Below are 24879 nucleotides of genomic sequence, written 5' to 3'. Positions count from 1 at the left end.
TATGTTAAATGTCCACACCAGCTTGTTTCACACAAGAATGTTCTAAAAATACACACAAAAGTTAATTTAAGTTATCTGAACCAGTTCCTGGCAGAATAGTTAAGTCATACTTTTGTTATAACAAGAACAGATATGGAGCAGAAAAGCTAGGCCAAATATATGCCCTACATGCAACCGTGTCCTCTCGATGCAGGAGGAAGTTTGGAAAATAATTACATTTCTAAACTCATGACCAGACTGCAAGCAGTCCAACACACAAATGTGTGTATAAACATACTGCTGGGAAAAAAATCATAAAACTGCTTTTTATTGTGCATTTAATACAGTACCATTTGTTTTGCTCTTAAAAGAGCATGTTCTCCACAGCACAGAAACCAATAAATTGGATTAACATGATATTCACAAGATTTTCCTTTTTCCCTCTACAATACAATTTTAAGACTAACGTCAGCACTTTGAGGACTGAATAGGCATTTTTTCTTTTTAATGCATCAAGTTTGGCAAATCCTAGATCGTAATTATGGGGCAACTAAAATCAAATTAACCAGCCAACCAGAATACAGCTTCTCAAAATAAAGACAAGCCATTTTTAGGCAACAGAAGTATTTATCTTTCTGGAGCAGGATTGCAGAATTCATTATGGTGGGGTCCACTACATCAAGTGAAATTCCACCACAAGGCCATAATGTGAAGTAGTTGTTGACAATATTGTGCCAGCAGCTGTTAAGGAGTTCCCTAAAGGTGAGGAAAGGTCTGGTCCAGCAACAGAATCCAATTTAAAAAATAATTTAGGAAATTTCATAAAGCTTGCACGATATAAAATTTGTAAGTAAATACAATTTTGCCCGTTGAAGCTAGAAATCCATCAATGCAAGGAGGAAGGGGTGGGAGGAAAACAAAAAATAAATTAAGCAGTCATGATTTGCACCAAGTATACTATTTGTGCATCTTCTCAGAAATGCTCAAATTTATCAGTCTGATTAAATACACTGACATGTTGAAGTAATAATAATTTAGACTGAGACTTAACATATGGTATCAATCTGCACTCCTGCAAAGCTGATATAACCTTAATATATAATTCTATTACAAGGATAGTTTGCAAAAACAAAATCTTCATATTCTTTAGCACTAATACATAATTGAATTTTGGAATATGCAGGGAGTGGGAGAAGACAGAGGACTGGATTTTCAGCCTCCACTGGAGATGCGATCAGAGGAAGGCAGAAAATTAGTTCCGCAGGCCGGCTCCACTGTTCCATCCCGCCTCTGGGCCACTTTTACAGAGGCGGGTTCGGGGCCGGCAGGGCTACCTGCCCGCAGATGGTGGATAGCTGAACAAGCTCATTAAGAGGCTAATTGAGGCCAATTAAAGGAGGCTGACTGGAATTTTCCAGTTGGTCTCCAGATCCCCGCACTGATGGAGGACAGTTTAGGTGCCTAGAAGCAGGTACCCGGCAGCAGGCCAGGAGCCAATGATCCAGGCAAGCCTAGAGACCCTCCCAGCCAGGGTGCAGGAGCAGCCACAGACCACCCTGTAGAGGGGCTCCCCCAAACTCACAACCTCCCCCCCACACAGTGTCCTGGCTGCTGAATCTACTTTTTTTTTAAATGTTGGAGGGCACCTCCATTTTGAAGAGCTCTCTCTCTTACTTACCTTCCATCACAGCCTGCTGCTCCTCTGAAGCTGGAAGGCTTTGATTGGCTCTAGAGCCCTCCTGCCATCCTTAATTGGATGGAGAACCTGTCTCCATGCCAATTAAGGGGTCGCCCCATGAAAATCCCAATGAGTGATTGTTTCTCCCCCCCACCAAATGCATGTTTGGGACCTGGAAACAGTTGCAACCTCTGTTTCCCACCCACCAGTGGAAAATCCAGCCCAGAGAGTTTCAGAATTAGTTAGTGTGTCCTGGAGTGATCACAAGCTGGCAATGAGAGGCAAAAGAAAGGGCAAATGCTCATAAAAAGTGAATGGTCTGGCCTCCCTATTGCAATATAAGAGTATTCTTTTGCATCAGTAATTTGTTCACAAAAAATATAAATAACCTGGAACTATCCATAAGGTGATTCAGTACACATTTTCTGAGTGACACAGGTGCCTATTCAATCTGGGCTATCTTCTAAAAATGGTACCTCAGTCAATTTTACGCTGTAATTGCTTGCATCATAATATTCACTTTTCCCTCCACACCCACCCATCCTTAGGGCTATTTTACGAACCAATTCCAAAGGCCTTGTGTTTTCTAAGGAAAGAACCACATAATATGTTAAATGCAATATATTAAATGTCTTCATATTATTTTATTCTCATTATTAGTCATGGAAAAAAAGCACTCATTTCATGCAGAAACAGCCTGTGAAGTAGACTGCGATCTCATTCTCTGCCTGTCTATTACAGGGACTTTATTAAATTGTTGTTCACAGAAGTTTACAGCTGCCTTCAAACATGATGGGTGCTAACAATCTCCCCGAAACACAGGAGATGAAACTAATTGCAACTCCCACAGGTACTAGTTTGAGATTACACAGACATAATATCAGTGGCGATTTCTTTTGCACTTTTTGTCTTAGAAATTTAAGAAAGCTTAACCACCATTAATAACTCTCTAATTTTTTTTAAATCTCTTCCATCTCCCTTGGATTATAATCCAAAGGCAAGGTGACCTCAGAACTCTTAGAGTAGCTGTCTGTTTAACAAAAGTTTGCATTATTCCATAATGTGATTTTTCCCATCTCACATAATCTCTGACTGCTAGTCTTTGTCAATTGATAATGCAACTTAACTATTTAAAACAAAAAAATTTGCATTCTCTGAAGGGGTGACCCAGAATAATGAATTCCATCACACGGCAATGGGCTGCAAATCTTAACAGGTATTTCTATTAACAATGCCCTTAATTGGTAGAGTTTGATACTAATAGTCTTACTGGTTTGGTATCATTGTGAGGTAGTAGAAGTATTTTTGAAGTTCTATTTGAAACCTGAAGAGGAGTTGCTTTAATGATAGCAAACTGGCCTTTGTTGGATAGATGTCTCTTTGCACTTTGACTATCAGTTGGCATTGTAATTCACTGAAAAGTAACAGTTTAATCTTTTAATACCTCAAACATGCAAAGGATCTTCAACCATGAAGGAGAAAAACTGGGGAATCACAAGTTCATTCGGCTAGTACATTGTTCCTTCAGCTTTTTGTCTCTTACTCAGATTATCTAACCACCTATTTTGCACTTTGCAGAATACTGCAATAAAATATGTGAACACATTAACATTTACCTGCCTCAGATGAAAAACGTGGTCTGTCGGTATGATCTTGCCTGGCTCAAATTAGTGCTAACATAATTGGTCCTGAGAACATCTGTGAGGTAAACTGTCTCTCATGATAGCTAATTGTTTTTCCTTTTGATGCATTTTGGCAGCTTAGTATTGAACAAACTAAAAATGAATTACCTCAATTGAATACGACCCAAACACTTTTTACTCTATAGCTCATTAGAACAAAGTCCTAATGTTCCACTGACAGCTCTATTGTCCATTTTCTTCCTCAATGTAGTTAAGCCAACTAGGAAACTTTCACATTGAGGTTCTGTTGTCAATGCACAGGGGTCATAATAACAGTATTTACCACGAAATTTAATTGCATTTACCAATGATGTAAACTTTTGTGCAGCAATTGATGTTACCACCAATAGCATTATTTGTTTGTACTGAACTTGAGGATGAATGTCCCATCACCATTCACGTTCTCCCTGCTCCCAGAAACTTTCTAGTATTACATTCATCAATGTTTCGGACTTGCAGGCCCAAATGAAATTACTTGCTTTGCAGAGAGTTTGATAGATCCGAAGATTATTTTTGGGCTTACTGAGAAAGAAGCTGAAACAACAGCATTCAAAGTGAAAGTTTGCATATTTAGGGATACACAGTGATGCTGAGCCTCAGCACTCTAACATGGAGAGGTGATGAACAGAAAGGCACTCAGCGGGATGGAAGAAATTCAGAGGGGACAGTCATACCTGAGCAGTAACCTGCACCAGTGACTGGCTGCAGGGACAATGGTAGCAGCCTGGGACTGAGCTTTGTGCCAGCATTCATAGGTACAAAAGACATCAGGCCAAGTAAACTAAAAAGGGGACAAAATCCATGTAGGTACTGCTTTCCCAATCTCTGTTCTGCAAATGCTCTACTTGGATACTTCAGAGGCCATAATCTAGATCAATCGGGGAATTACACTTAGACATTTTTGATGAAGAAGGTGACTTGGGCAGGTAGTTTGCAATAGGCGCTCTCACTGTAACACAACCGAAATACATGCTAAGCATGAGGGGAAAACACAGATGATATGGTGCCGGTCAATGAAATGAGATGATGCATTGTACTTTTTTTTTAATAAAAGGGACAAGCAACTGAAGAATATCCCATGAATGGCGGTGATTTTGAATAATTATCCAGGGTACATGTAGGGGAACTATAAAAACATTTACAAAGTGAAAACTCACTTGCAAGGCACTGTGAATCAGACAACAGCGGCCCATAAAAGGAAGTTTAAAAAATTGAGATAGACCTACAAAAGAAATGAAAATGACGTTTTTTTTTAAAGAAAGTAGACAAAGTAGGGAAGTTAATTAATGGCATGAAAAAGAGGTATTGTAGAAATTGCACCAAATATATTCGGATATTAATGAATTAGCACAAGAGGAAGCATCTCAGAGTAGTGATTTGATATTTTTGATTCGATCAATGGGTTGGAATATAAACAGGATAAAAACTGGTTTCATTGTACCAAACATAAATTTTAGCCACTTGGAGGAAATTAATCAGTATATAGTGCTGTAGAACTGAGGTCAATATACACTGGCAGTTAAGGCCTTTTTAAAATTCTTTCCCCATTATTATTTTGCCCATTTTCATTCCCTCATCATATCAATGCATCATTACCCTTTAGACGATGAGGCAGACAGCAAAATTTCTCCAGGCCTCTATCAGTGCTGGTGGACACTAATGGTTGCAAGAGGACATCTAGGGTGAACCGCCTTCATACCAGGATGGTATGTTGCCTCCCTGGTGCTAGGGTCAAGGATGTCACGGAGCGGCTGCAGGACATTCTGAAGGGGGAGGGGGAGCGGTCAGAGGTCGTGATACACATTGGTACCAACGACATAGGTAGAAAGGGGGATGAGGTCCTGCAACAAGAATTTAGGGAGCTAGGTAGCAGATTAAAAAGCAGGACCTCAAAGTTGTAATCTCTGGATTACTCCCTGTGCCATGTGCTCGCAAGTATAGGAACAGGAGGATAGAGCAGATGAATGCATTGCTGAGGAGATGGTGCAGGAGGGAGGGCTTTAGATTCCTGGATCACTGGGTCTGTTTCTGGCAAAGGTGGGACCTGTACAAGTTGGACGGGTTGCACCTGAACCAGAACGGGACCAACATCCTTGCTGGGAGGTTAGCTAGTGCTGTTCCAAGGGTGGGGGGAGGGGGTGTTTAAACTAATTTGGCAGGGGGATGGGATACAGAGTGGAGGTAGAGTAGGGGGTGAGGCATAGCCAAATATAGAAGAGAAACAAAGTCAGTCTGGAAGGCAGAGCAAATATAGACCTGTTAAGGCACAAGTGAAAAATGCAAGGCTGGATTGCATATACTTTAATGCAAGGAGTCTTACTAAAAAGGCAGATGAATTGAGAGCATTGATTAGCGCATGGGATTATGATATTATTGCTAGCACAGAGACATGGCTGAGGGAGGGGCAGGACTGGCAACTCAATATTCCAGGGTATAGCTTGTTCAGGCATGATAGGGGACGGGATAAAAGAGGTGGTATTGCACTGTTGATCAAGGAGTTAATTACTGCAGTAAGGAGGGACGATATCTTAGAAGGTTCCTCAAATGAGGCCATATGGGTAGAACTTAAGAACAAAAGGTGGGGGGCAATCACTTGGCTGAGCGTGTACTACAGGCCTCCAAACAGTCAGGGAGAGATAGAGATGCAGATAAGCAAATCTTAGAGCGGTGTAAAAATAATAGGGTAATAATAGTAGAGGATTTCAACTTACCTAATATCAACTGGGATAGTCTTAGTGCAAAAGGCTGAAAGGGGGAGGAATTCTTAAAATGCATACAGGAGAGCTTTTTGAGCTAGTACATAGAAAGTTCTACAAGAGAAGGGGCAGTACTGGACCTAATCCTAGGGAATGAAGCTGGACAAGTAGTAGAAGTATCAGTGGGGAAGCATTTCGGGAATAGTGACCATAACTCTAAGATTTAAGGTAGCTATGGAAAAGGACAAAGACGGGCCAGAAATAAAGATACTGAATTGGGGGAAGGCGGATTTCAATTTGATAAAACAGGATCTGGCCAAAGTGGACTGGGAGCAGCTACTTGTAGGAAAGTCTACATCAGGCCAGTGGGAGTCAAAGAGGAAATAGTAAGGGTTCAGAGCCAACATGTACCCGTTCAGGTGAAGGGTAGGACCATCCAGTCCAGGGAACCCTGGATGTCAAGGGATATAGCATATTGGATCAGGAAAAAAAAGGAGGCTAATGGCAGATTCGGAGCACTGAAAACAGCGGAGGCATTAGAGGAGTATAGAAAGTGTAGGGGGGGTACTTAAAAAAGTAATTCGGAGAACGAAGAGGGGACATGAAAAAACTTTGGCGACCAATATAAAGGAAAATCCTAAGGCGTTTTATAAGTATATTAAGGGCAAGAGGATAACCAGGGAAAGAGTAGGGCCCATTAGGGACCAAAGTGGCAATCTGTGTGTGGAGCCGGAGGACATAGGTGAGGTTTTAAATGATTACTTTTCATCTGTTTTCACTGTGGAGAACGATGATGTAGATGCAGAGGTCAGGGAGGGGGATTGCGATATACTTGAACATATTAAAATTGAAAGGGAGGAAATATTAGCTGCTTTAGCGGGCTTAAAAGTGGATAAATCCCCAAGCCCAGATGAGATGTATCCCAGGCTGTTGTGTGAGGCAAGGGAGGTGATAGCAGGGGCTCTGACACAAATTTTCAGATCCTCTCTGGCCACAGGAGAGGTGCCAGAGGACTGGAGGACAGCGAATGTGGTACCATTATTCAAGAAGGGTAGCAGGGATAGACCAGGTAATTACAGGCCAGTGAGTCTAACATCAGTGGTTGGGAAACTGTTGGAAAAAATTCTGAGGGACAGGATTAATCTCCACTTGGAGAGGCAGGGATAAGGTCCCGCATGGGAGATTGGTTAAGAAGGTAAGAGCCCATGGGATCCAGAGCAATTTGGCAAATTGGATACAAAATTGGCTTGGTGGCAGGAAACAGAGGGTAATGGTCGAGGGTTGTTTTTGCGAGTGGAAGCCTGTGACCAGTGGTGTACCACAGGGATCGGTGCTGGGACCCTTGCTGTTTGTAGTGTACATTAATGATTTTGATGTGAATATAGGAGGTATGATCAGTAAGTTCGCAGATGACACGAAAATTGGTGGTGTTGTAGATAGTGAGGAGGAAAGCCTTAGATTACAGGATGATATAGATGGGCTGGTAAGATGGGCAGAGCTGTGGCAAATGGAATTTAATCCTGAGAAGTGTGAGGTGATGCATTTTGGGAGGACCAACAAGGCAAGGGAATATTCAATGGATGGCAGGACCCTAGGAAGTACAGTGGGTCAGAGGGACCTTGGTGTACTTGTCCATAGATCACTGAAGGCAGCAGCACAGGTAGATAAGATGGTTAGGAAGGCATATGGGATACTTGCCTTTATTAGCCGAGGCATAGAATATAAGAGCAGGGAGGTTATGATGGAGCTGTATAAAATGCTAGTTAGGCCACAGCTGGAGTACTGTGTACAGTTCTGGGCACACTATAGCAAGGGTGTGATTGCACTGGAGAGGGTGCAGAGGAGATTCACCAGGATGTTGCCTGGGCTGGAGCATTTCAGCTATGAAGAGAGACTGAAAAGGTTAGGGTTGTTTTCCTTAGAACAAAGAAGGATGAGGGGGGACATGATCGAGGTATACAAAATTATGAGGAGCATTGATAGGTTAGATAGGAAGAAACTTTTTCCCTTACCGGAGGGGTCAATAACCAGGGGGCATAGATTTAAGGTAAGGTCAGGAGTTTTGAGGGGATTTGAGGAAAATTCTTATCACCCAGAGGGTGGTTGGAATCTGGAACACACTGCCTGAAGTGGTGGTAGAGGCAGGAACCCTCACAACATTTAGAAGTATTTAGATGAGCACTTGAACCGCCATAGCATACAAGGCTATGGGCCAAGTGCTGGAAAATGGGACTAGAATAGTTAGGTGCTTGATGGCTGGCACAGATACGATGGGCCGAAGGGCCTCTTTCTGTGCTGTATAACTCTATGACTCTACGTTTCAGCCACCTCGTTCTGCCAAGTACTTCTTCAGACTTCACAGGGAAAATGAGAAACTCATGGTAAGGGTGAATGTAGTGCTAATGCCAATTTTAAATAATGGGTTCGTATTAGACCTGTATTTGGCCATTCCAATTTGATCAGTACTTTCTCTTCCAAATCCCAGGCAATGGGAAAAATACAATCTGGATTTTAAATGCTGCAATCAGACAGCTCGACTTTGAGCTGCCATGTTTAACTAGGAATTCAAATTATCCAATCTGTTAAGTGGTTACTTGTTCAGTTCCAGCTAGAACAAGGTGCTGCAGGAGATTGACAATTCAGTCAAGAGCTGACATCATTGATCAGCAAATGGGCTGGAATGTCGAGTTTGAGTGGGTCTTGTCTTTTCAAGTTAATGGAAATTAGGAAGCAGTCAGTTTGATTCTATAAGCTTTTTTTTAAAAAAAGTAATATGTTTACAGACAGCACAGATTAGTGTGATCTACATGAGAAAGTTCTCACTATGTAATAAAAAAGACATGTACATTTTCCCTTGCAAATGCCAACATCAAGTTCAATTTTACTGAACAGAAAGGATGATGTCACAAACTATGATTTGACTATTCTCATTCTTCACTCCACCCCCACCAGGACATAGTATCATGAGGAGTACAAAGAAAGCACCTTAATCACCAGGCCCTCTTTCAGATGAAGGTAATAAGCTCATCCTGGATACAGGAATATATTGTGAATACAAATCACTCAGCTTACAATATTCATACTTGGTTCTCCAAATTCACAAAAGCTTCAAAAAGTATCAGCATCACAATAAATACAGCTTTTAAACCTTTATCAGATATATTAATTTTACACATCATTTTAAAGGCATACATACATATGTTGCCCATATTGGGCAACAGTTCTAATTCTATGTAAACTGTATTGGCCTCAAAGGAAGAGTCTAGGACTGTAGAGTCAGGAGTTCAAGGTTGTAAAACAAACTCCTAATCCTCCAGCAGACATTGTAAAGTTAATGGAATCATCAAATCAAATGCTGCTTCTATTTAGAAAGCAATTTGATTCTATTAGTAAAGCTGTTTTTTTTAATAAAAACAAGTAAAATGTTTACAGACAGCACTGATTAGTGTGATCTACTTGTACAAGTTCCCACTATATAATAAAAAAAAGACATGTCCATTTTCCCTTGCACATGCCAACATCAAGTTCAATTTTACTGATCAGAGAGGATTATGTCACAAACTATGATTTGACTACTCTCAGTCTTCACCCCCACCAGGACACAGCATCATCTTTCAAGAATCAGTATCCACTTCTATCACTTTACACCTTACAATTAAAAACATATTTTCACATTAATATTTAAATAAACTTCAACCTCTTGACACAATTACTCTACTTTTTTTACAGTTCTCTTTTATATCAAGAACAGAGATATTAAAACAAACACTCATGGCTGGGGGAGAGGAACTAACATTTTTCTCCACCCAGCATTTTTACTGCTACCATTATGTAGAAGTATGATTAGATGAGATGAAAAGAGAATGTGGCTTTGTATTTATTTTACAGGAACAATGTTAGTGCAAGTCAGCATCCTCATTCCATTCATCAAAGCATCAGATATCAGAACAGACAGAAGCTTCAAAATGAACCTTCTGAACACAGGATAAGAAGTGTAGGTGATCTGTCATTCTGGGTTTTTACTCTACTACAAGATATTTAAAAGCTTGTGTCAGTTATAAAGTGCATATGTAGGCTATGACACATTCAAAACATAGAGGTGTTTATAAAAAAAAAGAAATTAGCCACACGAATACATCGGTTTATGAACTTAAGTGTTCTGATTTAGATGAAGAACGTGCCCTTGTGTGTTCATTACTGCAATCCACACAGAAAGAGACCTCACCAACTTCACAGCGAAATAGAGTGTTTTAGCCACCATCTTGAAGAGGAGACTCTATCCCCAGTCTTAAACAATGGGATAATGTTGTACCTTTGTATCCTGTAACTAGAGTGAAAACACACAATACATGGTTGGAAGCACCCAAAATGAAAACAAAGAGGATAGCAGTGAAGAATAGGATTGTTATCCAAAAGGTTGAGGAAATACATGTTAATTAATCCAGTAGGGGGTACAACCTATTACCAAGTTTGGGCAATGAAAATACATCAACAACTGAAACTCAGAACAATAGTGGAAATAGGTCACAAACAAAATAAAGTGATGATCGAACAGGGGCAAATTTTACATGCAATTGTGTCAGTGGCTCAATTGTTTTGTTTCATCGGATGGTTGGTGACCCCTTTTTCTTTATGGATTCTTTTCTGGCTGACCTCCTACTTTTGAACAGTACTATGATTCCCTTTTTGACTCTAGTTGCAGATAAATCTCATGACTCTGAAGCAGCAGGCTGCATCTCTGGTAGTGTCTGCTGGCCAATTGTTAATCGTCAGTTGCTCATGACTGTTACAGTATCATTTTAGTCTGTCAGTAGTACTTGAAATTATCAAATAAATTTCCCAAATTATTGGATGTGAATCCATAAGGGGGTGGGATTACTATCCACGTCTCAGTGTCTATGAGGTAAGCTTGGAGTAGCTCGGTGGAGAGAATCTTCTTCTCAGGTATTTCAGTACGTACAGGGGAAGGCAGCTAATGAGAGTGATTACTGTAACTTTCCACAGGAAGGATAAAGTGATGATGAAGTAGACATCTGCAACAGAAAAGCAAGTAGTGCATTAGTTACAAACATAGCTCTTCCAGTACTACTGTTATTTCTAAAATGTAATGAGTACAGTTTCCATAGATTCAATTTACAGAATAGTAACAAAATGGCCTGGATTTTGCAGTCAGTGATGAAGAGACAACACTCATTGCTGACCTCAAAGAAAGCTGCCCACAAAAGATTTACTGGGCTTTGTGGCACCGATTTTCCCTAATACGATGTCAATTTCATTCTGGCACCATCTGTAGGGGATCTCTAACATTCAGGAAGAGTGAAATCATCAAGCAGGCTAGCAGCCAATCAGATTGAAGAATTCTCACAGACAGCAAATCAGGAAGCAAAAAGCACTGGCAATCATTCACTTTTTAATCATTTTACAGGAATTGAAATAAAGTTTGGGGCATACACATGGGATTAAGGTCAAAGCTGAAATAAAATAAAAATTAATTATACTTTTAAAAATCTATGGAATTATCATGGAATGGAGGGAATGACACTCCAGACTTCTACAATTATTTTTTCAGGGCCAGAGAGGTTGTTCAGCATTAATTATGACTTAGTACACCATTAAAAACTCAAGTTGCATCTCACTCAACAAGGCTCAACTTTTTCAATGGTTCTTACAGATTAAATAGTGCATAAAAAGTTGAAATTCAAGTCTAATCACTGATTCTGTACTGAAAGCAGCTGCAAAGACTGCAACAGAGAATCCTGTGGAGGCGCGGGGTATCACTGACAGCAGCTTCCAGATTTCGCATTTAATTGTGCATGTACAGACGCCAGGAGTTGCTGTCAATTTTATACAGTAATAATGGTGAACACTGACCATTTTGCCATCATTACAACCACAGATTTCGGACCAATATAAAACAATGTATCAGTGTCAAACTGGGAACATTGTGGCTCAGCGCATCAGTTCTGTACAACATTAACTGCAGCCTTCAATTTCTCCCACCACAAAGAGAAGTCCAGTTACTTCCACACGGAGTGTGACACTCTGGCCACTATTCCATGCACTTCTCGGATCAATGACACAGGGGTAAAGAGCCAGGAGTAGTTACCAGACAATCCATTTGGCTTAGAAACAGTGTGCACCACAGAGAGACTCAAGAAGCATGAGCACAAAATATCTCAAAAATAGGGCCAAAAAAAATAAAATCGATATATATCACTGTCCACAAACAGTGACTTTACAAATATCTACCTACAGATTGACTAGCTGTGAAGTGAGTTACACAATGCCCTTTCATTTCTGGGATGTGGGTCTGAATCCAGCTGAGACTGAGGGGATGAAAGTGTCTCAGTCTTCTCGATGTAAGGGCCCAATATTATAACATGTATTTGGGCAGCTTCAAAGCAAGTCTCAGTATGCATGGAGCCACAGTGCATGACTTACTTCTTATAGATATCATGTGATATTTGAAACTGAGTGAATAAAGATAAAACTCAGCATGGCTGTGATCCCTCCATGGTCAAATAGCCCGATGAAACCTTCTAGCTTCAGACATGAAGAATGGCTACTTGGGCAAGGTACTAGGGCAATGCCAATGCCCCGGTATTTCAGCTGGATCAGTGCAGTCAAGAAAGGAAAGATGGGCAATTATCTTGCATCAGAACTGAAAAAAGCTATAGATGTGACGGGTTTAAAACAAGTACGGAGGCAGGGAAAGGGGATAGGGAGAATAGAACAAAAGTATGCCAAACAACAACAGCACCACCCTTATCAGCAGGTTTGATGACAATGTTAGGACTGGACCTGAGAGAATATAGTGCTGCAAGTTCAGAAGGAGACAAGTTAGAGTGAGATAGACTTCAGTGAGTGGGGGAAGAGGAGAAATTCAGATGGTCAATGTCACGTTGACAGTTCTCAATGAAAAGATCCAGAGATCTGGCCAAAGAAGTGGGCACAGAGGCGAAAGGGACAGAAGAGCTCAGCATCTGGCTGGGCTCGAAATTCATTAAGGTGAGGGGATGGAGCAGAGGCCTTTAGTAATAATTCCACCTTCCCATTTACACCTCCTCTGGACACATCTTTTGTTTCTTTACTTGGTCCATTATCACACACTCCTTTGCTTTGCATTATCATCCCTTTTGTCATGTAATCTCTCCTGCCTTCCACCCTATCACAGGCCTTCCGTGTTGTTCTATCCTCCCCTCCGCCCTTACTCTGTCTCTATACTTGCTTTAAATCTGTCACATCTCTAATTTTTTCCAGTTCTGATGAAAGGTCATCAACCTGAAACATTAATACGAACATACAAATTAGGAGCAGGAGTAGGCCTCAAGCCTGCTCCACCATGCAATAAGATAATTCAATAACTCGGTTTCTCTTTCCACAGATGCTGCCTGACCCGCTGAATATTTCCAGCATTTTCTGATTTTATTTCAGATTTCCAGCATCTACATGAGTTTGTTTTTTTAAGGAAGGATAGGAATTGGAGGAGGAACAAAAACGTCCAAGTATACGGAGTGGCTTTTTTCTGTGTGACTGATAGAAAGCTGCTGCTTGATCAATTTCTCATAACTTGAGTTGAGAAGGAATGCTCCTTTACACTGCGATAAAGAGGGAGTTTTCAGTCAATTTGGAGATCTTGTGAAATCACAATGCGTATCTATGGACTACATTCAGTTACTTTATAATAAAAAGAAAGTGAGCTGCACAACATCCTCTTCCTGAGTGTAGGAGTGTGAACATAATGATGTCACCAGAGCCATATGGAAGTGGAGGAGCCACGAGCACAGCAGCTCCCACACATCCTCCAGTCAGTGATGTCACTACAGAAACATCCCACTCTCAAGCCGGATGCATTTCAAATTAATCTTCTCACAATCAGATTGCTGCTGTTTGTAGATACCAGGCCACTTTAGTTTTAGTACAATAGCTTCATTGCCACAACAGCCTGTGTGGTAAGTTTAATTCCCCGCTGAAACACCAGTTCGTCACAATTATTTTGTTTTCCACTAGCTATGATAAATGAAACCGCTTCCACTTACGTGAATACTGAATAATTGAAAATTTCGGCGAAGTGAATAGAAACTGAAAACCCAGAATAATTTTCCATCTCCACCTAATGTTTTAATTCTCGCTAACAAAACAGCTTTAGCTGTGAATATGTAAATACGTTTGTTATGACCACAACTACTAGATATAGATAAATTTGGACAGTTATATTCTGCAACATCATTCATTTTATTTTCTCTTGACCTTTTATAAACAGTTGATGATAATAGAGACAACAACAAGCATTAGCTGTGTCTAGGGACAACAGCAATGAACTACTATTCTGGGGGTTATCATTGTCATTAGAATGGTTTATAACAGTTTCAAACTGCTTTTTGGAAAAGCAGCCTGACTCTGCTATTCTCTCATTTTCCAGTGGATTGCCTAGCCAGTCTCCCTTTTGTTTTATTTGTTCTTGGGATGCACACGTAGCTGGTAAGGCCATGTTTTATTACTCATCCTAATTGCTCTCGAGAAGGCGCTGGTGAGCCACCTTCTTGAACCAGAGCAGTCTATGTGGTGTAGGTACACCCACAGGGAGTTCCAGGAATTTGACCCAGCAACAGTTAAGGAATGGCAATATAGTTCCAAGTCAGGATGGTGTGTGGCTTGGAGGGGAACTCGCAGGTGCTGGTGTTCCCATGTGTCTGCTGCCCTTGTCTTAGGAGGTACAATTCGAGGGTTTGGAAGGTGCTGTTGAAGGAGCCTTGGCGAGTTGCTATGGTGCATCTTGTATATGGTACACACTGCTGCCACTGTGCATTGGTAGTTGAGGGAGTAAATGTTTAAGCTGGTGATTATGGTGCCAATCAAGCAGGCTGTTATGTCTTGAATAGTGCAGAGCTTCTTGAGTGTTATAGGAGCTTCGCTCAGCCAGGCAAGTGGAAAGTATTCCATCACACTCCTGACTTGTGCCTTGTAGATGGTGGACAAACTTTGGGGAGTCAGGAGGTGAGTTACTCACCTCAGAATTCCCAGCCTCTGACCTGCTCTCGGAGCCACAATACTTATATCATACTCCCAAACCCATGAGTCCTAATTCAGTGTAAGAACCTCTGTGCAACATCTTACTGAATGCTTTTTGAATATCTAAATAGATTACATCCACTGCTTCCCCCTTATCAACCCTACGAGCTACAATCTCAAAAAACAGATTCATCAAAGATGATTTCACTTTCATAACTCCATGTTGACTCTGCCCAATCACATCATGATTTCTAAGTTCCCTGTTATCACATCCCTAATAATAGTGTTACGACCAGGTGAGAAGGGGTCTAGGGGTTCCCTCTCAGCCTTTGCCTGGTTGAACCGTAACACAGTTTAATTTTAGAAACACTGTGTTTTTAGCTCCCCTTCAGTGAATTCTTGTTCACTGCTCCAATTGTAAGGCAAAGAAATCAGACAGGTTTCCTTAGATTTAAACAAGAAAGGTAGAAGTTTATTAATCTTAACTATAATCTGGTTAACGACTACGAATATGTGACACGACCACACTAGCATGCATAAATGATAAACACACACGCAGATAGAGATAGAAAAAGTAGAAAGAATAAAGGGGAAAAGTTTGAGGCAATATCCTGGAGGGGTGGGGGTGGGGGGCATGGCAGTCGGGCACAGGGTGCCCGATTGAGGGCCGCCCAAGCCTCCCAACCCACCCCCGGGACCCAAGACATCCCCTCCCACCAAACAACCACCCTAGCCTCACCAGGGCATGACCGATCCCCCTGGTGAGGCATGCCCAACTTACCCAATTTCTAGGATCCACGGCGTCGGCTGGACTGCAGTTCCAGCAGTGGCCACCACTCCCGGTGGCCGGCAGCTCACTGCGGCAGGACCTCCTCCCTCAAATGGGTGGAGGTCCCGCCCCGGGACAATTGAAACCCGGGGATCCGTAAAATACGGGACGGATCCCTGGGCTAGGCGGAAGCGGGTTCGCCACCGACTTTATTGTCGGTGGCGATTTCCCGTCCGCCTGGGGTAAAACCCAGCCCAATGTTTCAGGTCTGTGACCTTTCATCAGAACCTGAAACCTGATGTAAGGTCACAGACGTGAAACGTTAACTCTGCTGCTCTCTCCACAGATGCTGCCAGGCGTGCTATTTCCAGCACATGGTTTTTATTTCAGATTTTCAGCATTTAAAAAAAACTGTCTGTACATTCACCAAAGTTTTGACATTGACCTACCAATAAACTCGTGCAAGAAGACAAGAGAAGCAACATAGCAGCTGAGACTGAGAAGCTCTGCCACAATCATGAGCCAGTGCCAGGTCTGGATAGTGAGTGCCACCATCAGTAACTCAGTGAGAATAAGCGAGGTAAAGGAAATAGCTACTGCATGTACGAACTCTGAGTCAAACAACAGAAGAGCTCCATACATTATTATACCACCTGAAAAACAAAACAAAAATAGTGTCATTCTTTTTTGAATGGAGATATAGGCACTTAAAAGTGAAATAATCACACACATCCTCTTGCCTCTGAGGTAGATGATTGCCAGTTCAAGTCCCATTCTAGGCTGACACTCCAGTGCTGTACTGAGGGAGTGCTGCATTGTTGGTAGTGCCATATTTCAGCTGAGATGTTAAACTGAAGCCTTGTTTACCTCAGGTGGATGCAAAACGATCCCATGGCACAATTTGAAGAAGAGTAAAGGAGTTCTCCTGGGTGTCCTGGCCAATATCTATCCCTCAATCAACATAACTAGAAATGATTATCTGGTCATTATCAAAATGATGTCTGTGGGATCTTGCTTTTCACAAATAGGCTGCTGTGTTTCCTACATTACAACAGTGACTACACTTCAGTAGTACACAACTATCTATAACCACTTTGAAACATCCTGAGGTCATGAAAGGCATTATATAAATGCAGATTTTTCTTTCTTTCACACACACTTGTGATAAAATGTAATTTCCATACCTTGGTATATGCTAATTAAAACCCAAATCAAAAAGGTTTTGAAAGAGAGTGGTCGACCCTGAAATAGAGAAAGGAAAGAAACAGTTTTGGAGACACTCCTGCACCTTACAGTTACAGTTCAGTTTCAAGTCAACATTTTAACATTCAGCACGGAGAGCCTTTGCTGCAGATATTATGCAAGAGAAAACCTACATTTTGTTAAAATGTGCAATTGAAAATTATTATTTTCAGATTTACCAGGGAAAACTCACCAACAGACTTAATTTAGATTTCTTTGGAAACCAATCAATTCACACATTTATCAAGTTATTAAGTTACTGTCATATTTGGAGTTTTTAAGCAACACCAAGTTCCTGGAACTGTTGCTTTAACTATATCTGCGGCACCATAAATTTCCATTGCATCTTTGTCATGTTAGACTTGTAGTTTTGAAATTTGTCAGCACAGATGCATGTTGCAGACATCACATAATTGCTGAAACATTTGTTTTCAATGTTGGTAAAGAGCCTCGTAATCTTCATATCTGAAGATATCAATGAACCCGTTTCCTTTTTTAAAAAGAATCGAGGCCCAATCACTAGAAAAAGTTTCCCCACAGTTTATGATGCAAACAAAGATATAATCCTTGCCTGTCCCTTCCCTAGCAGAAATCATCTTTCATGTATGGAAATTAATTTTACCATTCACTTGACACATACAGCAGATCATAATTATCTAGAAATACTCTTATTGCTTTATCCCATTAAAAATGTTTCGGATGCCCCTTGGGTTGTATGTACTTTTATGTTTTAAATGTTTACAAAAGTTCAAAGCAGAGATTGTGGAGATGGGCAATACACTGTCCCACTTTGTGCTTCAAATGGAGATTTTCTCTGTGTCACCGGGTAACCTCAAAGTATCCCACCTACTGACCATCAATCTCAGAAGAGCTGTGGCTAGCAGATCTGAGAGACTGGTAATCCTGAGATGGTTACATGTGACCACAAGCCTTTCGAAATGATTGCCATAACCACTATACCACGAGGTGAAACCAGAATGGTACTGTATCTAGAGCCCCCCATAGTGGCTCAGTCAGTAAATGTACTTCAGACATGGTACAGAGTCTCAAAACACAGAAATATCTCGGGTACAATCCATAAACTGAGCTAAATTCACTGATCTCAGCCAGGGCAATGGTGACAGCACAAGCATTAAATGTAGTATCTCAAGATGGAAAGCAACAGAAAGAACAATCAGCAAAGGTTCCTGCTCCTTTCACTATCCAGTTAGCCCTCCAGGAGTAAGAAAGCTGCAGCATGCCGAAGCAGGTAACAGAGAGAGAACGAGAGGTCACCTTAAGCTGGAAGTGCCCTCTCGCCACATTTAAAATTGAAAATACAAATGGATACAGCAGTCAGACTGCCTTGGTGGAGGGGGAACCCCCTCCACAGGGTGGCCTGAGCCATTTATAAGTCAGCTGCTGTGGGAGGGATACTTAAATAGTAAAAAGGAGCACTAGCCCCTCGGTCTGTAGTCAGCGAGGGCCAATGGCCTCAAGTGGCTTCCCCCCCAACCCCACCCCGACCCCTCCTCCTTAAAAATGCCAGCAGCGGGAAATTACAGCCTGATCAGCTCCAGCGGTCTTCGAAATTCTGCCCTTTATGTCCCTATGGTAATTAGGATTGAGTAATTAAGGAAGCTTAGTCAGTGTTGTCCAAGTCATGGGAATATATATACATGTATTTTAAAACCCTTCATGTTCTTGCCCTGCCACACCTCTCCAACCTCCTCCAGCAGGACTGAACATTGAGTTCAATAAGTTCAGAGCATGACAGGGCCTCCCTTTTTATTTTTAGTTATTTTTTTCTTTTATTTTATTTGTTTATTTTATTTTAGTTTGTTTCTACTGTGCCTACCCACTGTTTTTTCATGTTTGTGCTTGGGGTCAGGCTGTTTATTTTTCTGTCAATTAACACCCTCTCTGTACTAACACTTTGTCTTTCATCACACCATTAATATACCGTTTGCCTTTGCTCCATGACCTTCTGGTCAGTTATTCTTTGTGACCTTGTCCTATCAAAACCTTGCCTTTTGTTATCTCTTGTCCCACCCCTGCTTTATTTGCTTAAAAACTGTTACATTTCTAATATTTGCCAGTTCTGATGAGGTATCACTGACCTGAAACGTTAACTCTGCTTCTCTCTCCACAGATGCTATCAGACGTGCTGAGTATTTCCAGCATTTCTTGTTTTTATTCCTCCAGCCTTATGTTAGTTTAGGCTGTTCCCTTCAGTCCTCTGAATGTGCCTTCCTGTACATCCCCTCTCCAACAACCACTCCATTGGTGACAGAGACACCAGTCACTTCTGGAATTCCTACTCCCACCCCAGCCCCGCATTAACCTGTTCACCCTGCTGCCTCTCTCCCTACCTTTATAAATCTTGGCTTTTCAGCTATGACTTCAGTCATCTCTTCGAACTCTTACACCACTGCTATTCTGCCCTTTGTTAAGCACCTTGAAATGTTTTGTTACATTAAATGCACCATGTAAATGCAGGCAGTTGTTTTTGTTGAATACCAGGGTATAAGGTATATCTGTGAGAGTGAGAATGTGTATAAGAATTTCAAATCTACATTGCAAGGTTGACATATTTATTCCATTTTCTTTAGTAATTATATCAAGAAGCATCAGATCATTGTATCCACACAGGCGTGCAAACTGTTTCTAAAACCTCTACTCTCTTGTCACCTTGTTGGTAGCTAAGCTGTAAAAGACATCAGGACCGCTGTAATTTGAACTGAGGTTTTCAAATTTTTCTCTGAATTATACATTCAAGCTATGGTTGAAATAACTTGTGATTTGCTGCTAAATCAAGCACCTCGTTCTGAGAAGCCACAGGATAGCTGTTGCAGGAAACAGAAATGTCCCACTAGGGTAATTTAGCAACTCTATTGGGACTTAGGTACATCACTGGGTCAGTAAAAATAAAGCTTCCTCTGCACACAACCTGTGCTGTATCTGACATTGGGAGTATTTGTTGCTGACACTGCCTGCACAAAACAAAGAGTATGTCAAGCCCCAAAACTAACATTCTTCACTCTGATGAGTACAAATTCACAATGGAAACATTATTTTCAAAAAAAGACATACAATTCCAGCAGTGACCAGCAATATAAATGCATCTTGTATCTTTCTCACTACTCAAAATAGTAAACAATTTTGCAAAATGCTTCACAATGGTGCCAAAGCCCTTTTCTCCTATAACAATGACTACTTCAAAAGTACTTAATTGGCTATAAAGATCTTTGAAGTCATGAAAGGTGCAATATATATGTAAGTGTTATCTTTCTTTAACAAAAACTACCAAGAAAAAGATATTAAATATAATTTTCAAATAATTATTTTATATTTAATAAAAATGGATTTAGTTAGAAATTTAGATAACTAACACAAATAGATCTAGCTAGATTTTGCAAAATTCTAAAAATAAAATTGAAATCATATAAATGTATGACATACAAGAAATTTATACAAAGAGAATTTTTGCAATGTGAACCTTGGTAAGGTCTTTGTATAGTTCCGGATAGAGCATTGCAACTTCTGATTTAACATCCTTGTCCAGAACGAGAGAGAACACTGGGAACATTGTGTAAATTGTTGAATATCTGAGGAGACAAATATAAAATATCACCTTTCAGCTGCACTAACTACCTTTCTCCATTGATACAAAAACTAAGGTCTCATGACTTTAAAAAAAAAAATTATTTTGAGCTTAGAATGTGGTGATACAGGGAAAGCTGCATTTCTTGCCCATTCCTTGCTGCCCTGATATAATTATGGTGGATTTACTCCTGCTGCAGTTCTTGTACTGTTGGTGCTTGGTAGGGAATTCAGGGATATTGATCCTGTGACAATGAAGGAATGGCAGTATATGTTCAAGTCAGGATGGTATATAACTGGAAGGACACTTGAACTTCACAGTGCTCCCATGAGCTTGCTGCTCTTGACCTTTTTGGTTGCAGAAGTAGATTGGTGAGTTGCTTTAGTATATCCTGTAGATTATAAAACCATAGTTTCCAGGTGGTAAAAGGGACGGATACTGAGTCTAGTGGCAGGGTCACCAATTAAACAACTTGCCCTGTCCCAGATGGTGCTGAGCTTCTTGAGCTTTGTGGCAGCTGAACCTATCCTGGTGAGTGATGAGTATTCCACCACACTCCTGATTTGAAGATATGCTTTGAGGGGGGCAGGAAGTGAGCCAATTATCACAGATTTCCCAGCTTCTGTCTTGCTCTTGTGTGGAGTTGAATACTGTTGAATCATCAATAAACAGCCCCACTCCTGGACTTATGACAGAAGGAAGGCCATTAATGACCAACTGCACTTCCCTAAAGAATTTCTGCAGTGATGTCCTGGATCTGTGATAATTGGCCTCAACTAATTGACTCTTAAACCTTCTTTTGAATTAGGAATGACTCAAGCCATTGACAGGTTTTCCCCTTGACTGCACTGATCATAGTTTTGCTTTGGCTCCTTGCTGCCATACTAGGATTAATACTGTCTTGATATCAAAGGCAGCTACTCCAGTTCTTGCTTCCATAACTCGAATAAGGTCTGAAGCCAAATAAGCTCTGGTGGAATCCAAACTGAGCATCAATGAGCAGTTTATTGCAGAGTGCTGTTACTGCATAGCAGTACTGATAATTCCTTCCATCACTTTGCTGCTGATTGTACGAGGGGGTTATAGGATGATAATTGGCTGGAACAGATTTGTCTTGCAGATAGGACATTACAGCTACATTCATACTGAGACCAATAAATTTATGAATTCATGGGTTAAAAACTGCATTTGTGGTAAATATCATAAAATGTTTCAAAAATGAATATAAAGTACCCTCCAAGATCATCGTGTGGCCTCTCCAAAATAAATGGCCAGAATCAGTCAAGCTCAAGCACCACTGTTAAGAGAAACTCCTTGGTCTTGGTCAGACTGCAAGATGGAGGACACATACAACAGGTTCCAATTTCACTGTTTACTTGTGTCACTGAAATTCAGTTTGATTAATCTTGCTTTACTTTGCGAGATTCTCTCTTCTCTCCCCATTATATCCATAGTGACTAACCCTTGCATCCTCATTTAACTAGCAGGGTGGGGCTCTTGAGAATTCATACAGAATCAGCTATAGCAATAGCAAGCCATTGCATATAGATTCTTCAACAACCCAACTTAACCTTAAATAGTGAGGATTTGAGAAACAGGATGTCCCAATATTCAATTCCACAGTCATTCTGAATATATCTGTATATTATAAACATTTTATAATTGCACACACTTTGTCTTGCACACTTCAGATGTCAAGTGGCACTGTGCAATGCAAATTTCTGTGCTAAACATTTTTAATGTATAGACAAAGACAATCATTTTGAATGAACAGAAACATTTCCAGGAACATAAAATATTAAAGCCACAATTTCTGCAGGCTCTTAGTTGGCCATCCAACAAATTAATCACAGAATAGTAAAGCACAGAAGGAGACCATTCAGCCCTTTGAATCTCCAATGGAACTTTCAAAGAATAACCTAGTTAGTCCCACTCACCTGCTCTCTCCCCATATCCCCGCAATTTGTTTCTCCTTCAACTATTTATCCAATTCCCTTTTGAAGGCGACTACTGAATGTGTATCCACCACCTTATCAGACTGCGCATTCCTAATCACTTGTTGCATAAAAAGGTCTTCCCTCATGTTGCCACTGGTTCTTTTGCCAATCACCTTGAAACTGTGGCTTTTGGTCACTGACCATTCAGCCATTGGAAACAGTTTCTCTTTATCTACTCGGCACAGTGGTGCAGGGGCGGCACAGTGGTGAGCACTGCAGCCTCACAGCTCCAGCGACCCGGGTTCAATCCTGGGTACTGCCTGTGTGGAGTTTGCAAGTTCTCCCTGTGTCTGCGTGGGTTTCCTCCGGGTGCTCCGGTTTCCTCCCACATGCCAAAGACTTGCAGGTTGATAGGTAAATTGGCCATTATAAATTGTCCCCAGTATAGGTAGGTGGTAGGGAAGTATAGGGATAGGTGGGGATGTGGTAGGAATATGGGATTAGTGTAGGATTAGTATAAATGGGTGGTTGATGGTTGGCACAGACTCGGTGGGCCGAAGGGCCTGTTTCAGTGCTGTATCTCTAATCTAATCTAAACCCTTCATGATTTTAAACATCTCAAACAAATCTCAGCCATTTTAACTCTAGGGAGGACAACCCAGCTTTTCCAATCTATCCACATAACTAATCCCTCATTTCTGGAACCACTCTAGTGATATACAGTATACTAGATTGAAAAAAGTACAAGTAAATTACTGCTTCACCTGAAAGGAATGTTTGGGGCCTTTGATGGTGAGGAGTGAGGAGGTAAAAGGGCAAGTATTACACCTCCTGCAATTGCATTGGAAGGTGCCGTGAGAAGGGGACGAGGTGTTGGGGGTAATGGAGGAGTGGACCAGGGTGTCACAGAGGGAACAATCCCTTCGGAATGCTGACAGGGGAGGGGACGGGAAGATGCGTTTGGTGGTAGCATCACGCTGGAGGTGGTGAAAATGGCAGAGGATGATCCTTTGGATGTGGAGGCTGGTGGGGTGGAAAGTGAGGACAAAGGGAACCCTGTCGCGGTTCTGGGAGGGAGGGGAAAGGGTGAGGGCAGAAGTGCGGGAAATGGTTCGGATATGGTTGAGGGTCCTGTCAATCACGGGGGGGGGGAATCCTTGGTTGAGGATAAAGGAAGACATATCAGAAGTGCTGTCGTGGAAGGTTGTATCATCAGAACAGATGCCTTGGACATGGAGAAATTGGGAGAATGTAATGGAGTCCTTACAGGAAGCAGGGCGTGAGGAAGTGTATTCGAGGTAGCTGTGGGAGTCGGTGGGCTTACAATGAATATTTGTGCACAGCCTATCCCCAGAGATGAAAACCGAGAAGTCGAGGAAGGGAAGGGAAGTGTCAGAGATGGACCATGTGAAGGGTGAGAGAAGGGTGGAAATTGGAAGCAAAGTTGATTAAGTTTTCCAGTTTCGGGCAAGAGCAAGAAACTGCACTGATACAGTCATCAAAGTACCGGAAAAAGAGTTGGGGGAGGGGGCCTGAGTAGGAGTGGAACAAGGAATGTTCGACATGTGCCACAAAAAGACAGGAATCATTGGGACCCATGCGGGTACCCATAGCAACACCTTTTATTTGAAGGAAGTGAGTGGAGTTGAAGAAGAAGTTGTTCAATGTGAGAACAAGTTCACCCAGGCGGAGGAGGGTGGTGGTGGTTGGGCCTCTGTTCTAGGAAGAAGCGGAGAGACTTCAGACCTTCTTGCTGGGGGATGGAGGTGTAGAGAGATTGGACATCCATATTGAAGAGGAGGCAGTTAGGGCCAGGAAACGGAAACTGTCAAAATAACGTAGGGTGTCAGAAGAGTCACGGATGTAGGTGGGAAGAGACTGGACCAGGGAGAAACGACATAGTCAAGATAGGAAGAAATAAGTTCAATGGGGCAGGAACAGACTGAAACGATGGGTCTCCCAGGACAGTCCTGTTTGTGGATTTTGGGAAGGAGCGGTGAAGCAGTTAAGAGACCTTCTTTCAGGTGAAGTAGCGATTTACTTGTACTTCTTTCAATTTAGTAAACTGTATTCGCTGCTCACAATGCGGTCTCCTCTATACTGGGGAGACCAAATACAGATTGGGTGACCATGTTGCAGAACACCTCCGCTCAGTCCGAAAGCATGATCCCGAGCTTCCAGTTGCTTACCATTTCAACACACTCCCCCTGCTCTCATGCCCACATTTCTGTCTTTGGCCTGTTACAGTGTTCCAGTGAACATTAGTGCAAGCTCAAGGAACAGCACCTCATTTTCCGATTA

The 24879-nt window shown here is 41.5% G+C and overlaps 1 protein-coding gene across 3 annotated transcripts in view; it reads right to left on the bottom strand.

Moving 5' to 3' along the window:
* Window positions 1-305: 305 nt before the first annotated feature.
* The window catches only part of LOC137378086 (probable phospholipid-transporting ATPase IIA), a 212727-nt gene continuing 188153 nt past the window's right edge, over window positions 306-24879 (bottom strand). For 2 of the 3 annotated variants that reach the window (XM_068048164.1, XM_068048163.1), the window contains exons 25-28: window positions 20537-20645; window positions 17001-17058; window positions 16266-16469; window positions 306-11068 (exon numbers count right to left, since the gene is read on the bottom strand). In XM_068048164.1, the coding sequence (XP_067904265.1) occupies window positions 10932-11068; window positions 16266-16469; window positions 17001-17058; window positions 20537-20645 (508 nt within the window). In that variant the 3' untranslated portion in view covers window positions 306-10931. Of the gene's footprint in view, window positions 11069-16265; window positions 16470-17000; window positions 17059-20499; window positions 20646-24879 lie in introns of those variants that run through there. The other variant, XM_068048165.1, reaches the window with a different exon arrangement.

Source organism: Heterodontus francisci, chromosome 16 (genome assembly GCF_036365525.1).
Source record: "Heterodontus francisci isolate sHetFra1 chromosome 16, sHetFra1.hap1, whole genome shotgun sequence".
Classification (NCBI taxonomy): domain Eukaryota; kingdom Metazoa; phylum Chordata; class Chondrichthyes; order Heterodontiformes; family Heterodontidae; genus Heterodontus; species Heterodontus francisci.
This window is presented reverse-complemented; position numbering and strand designations above follow the sequence as displayed.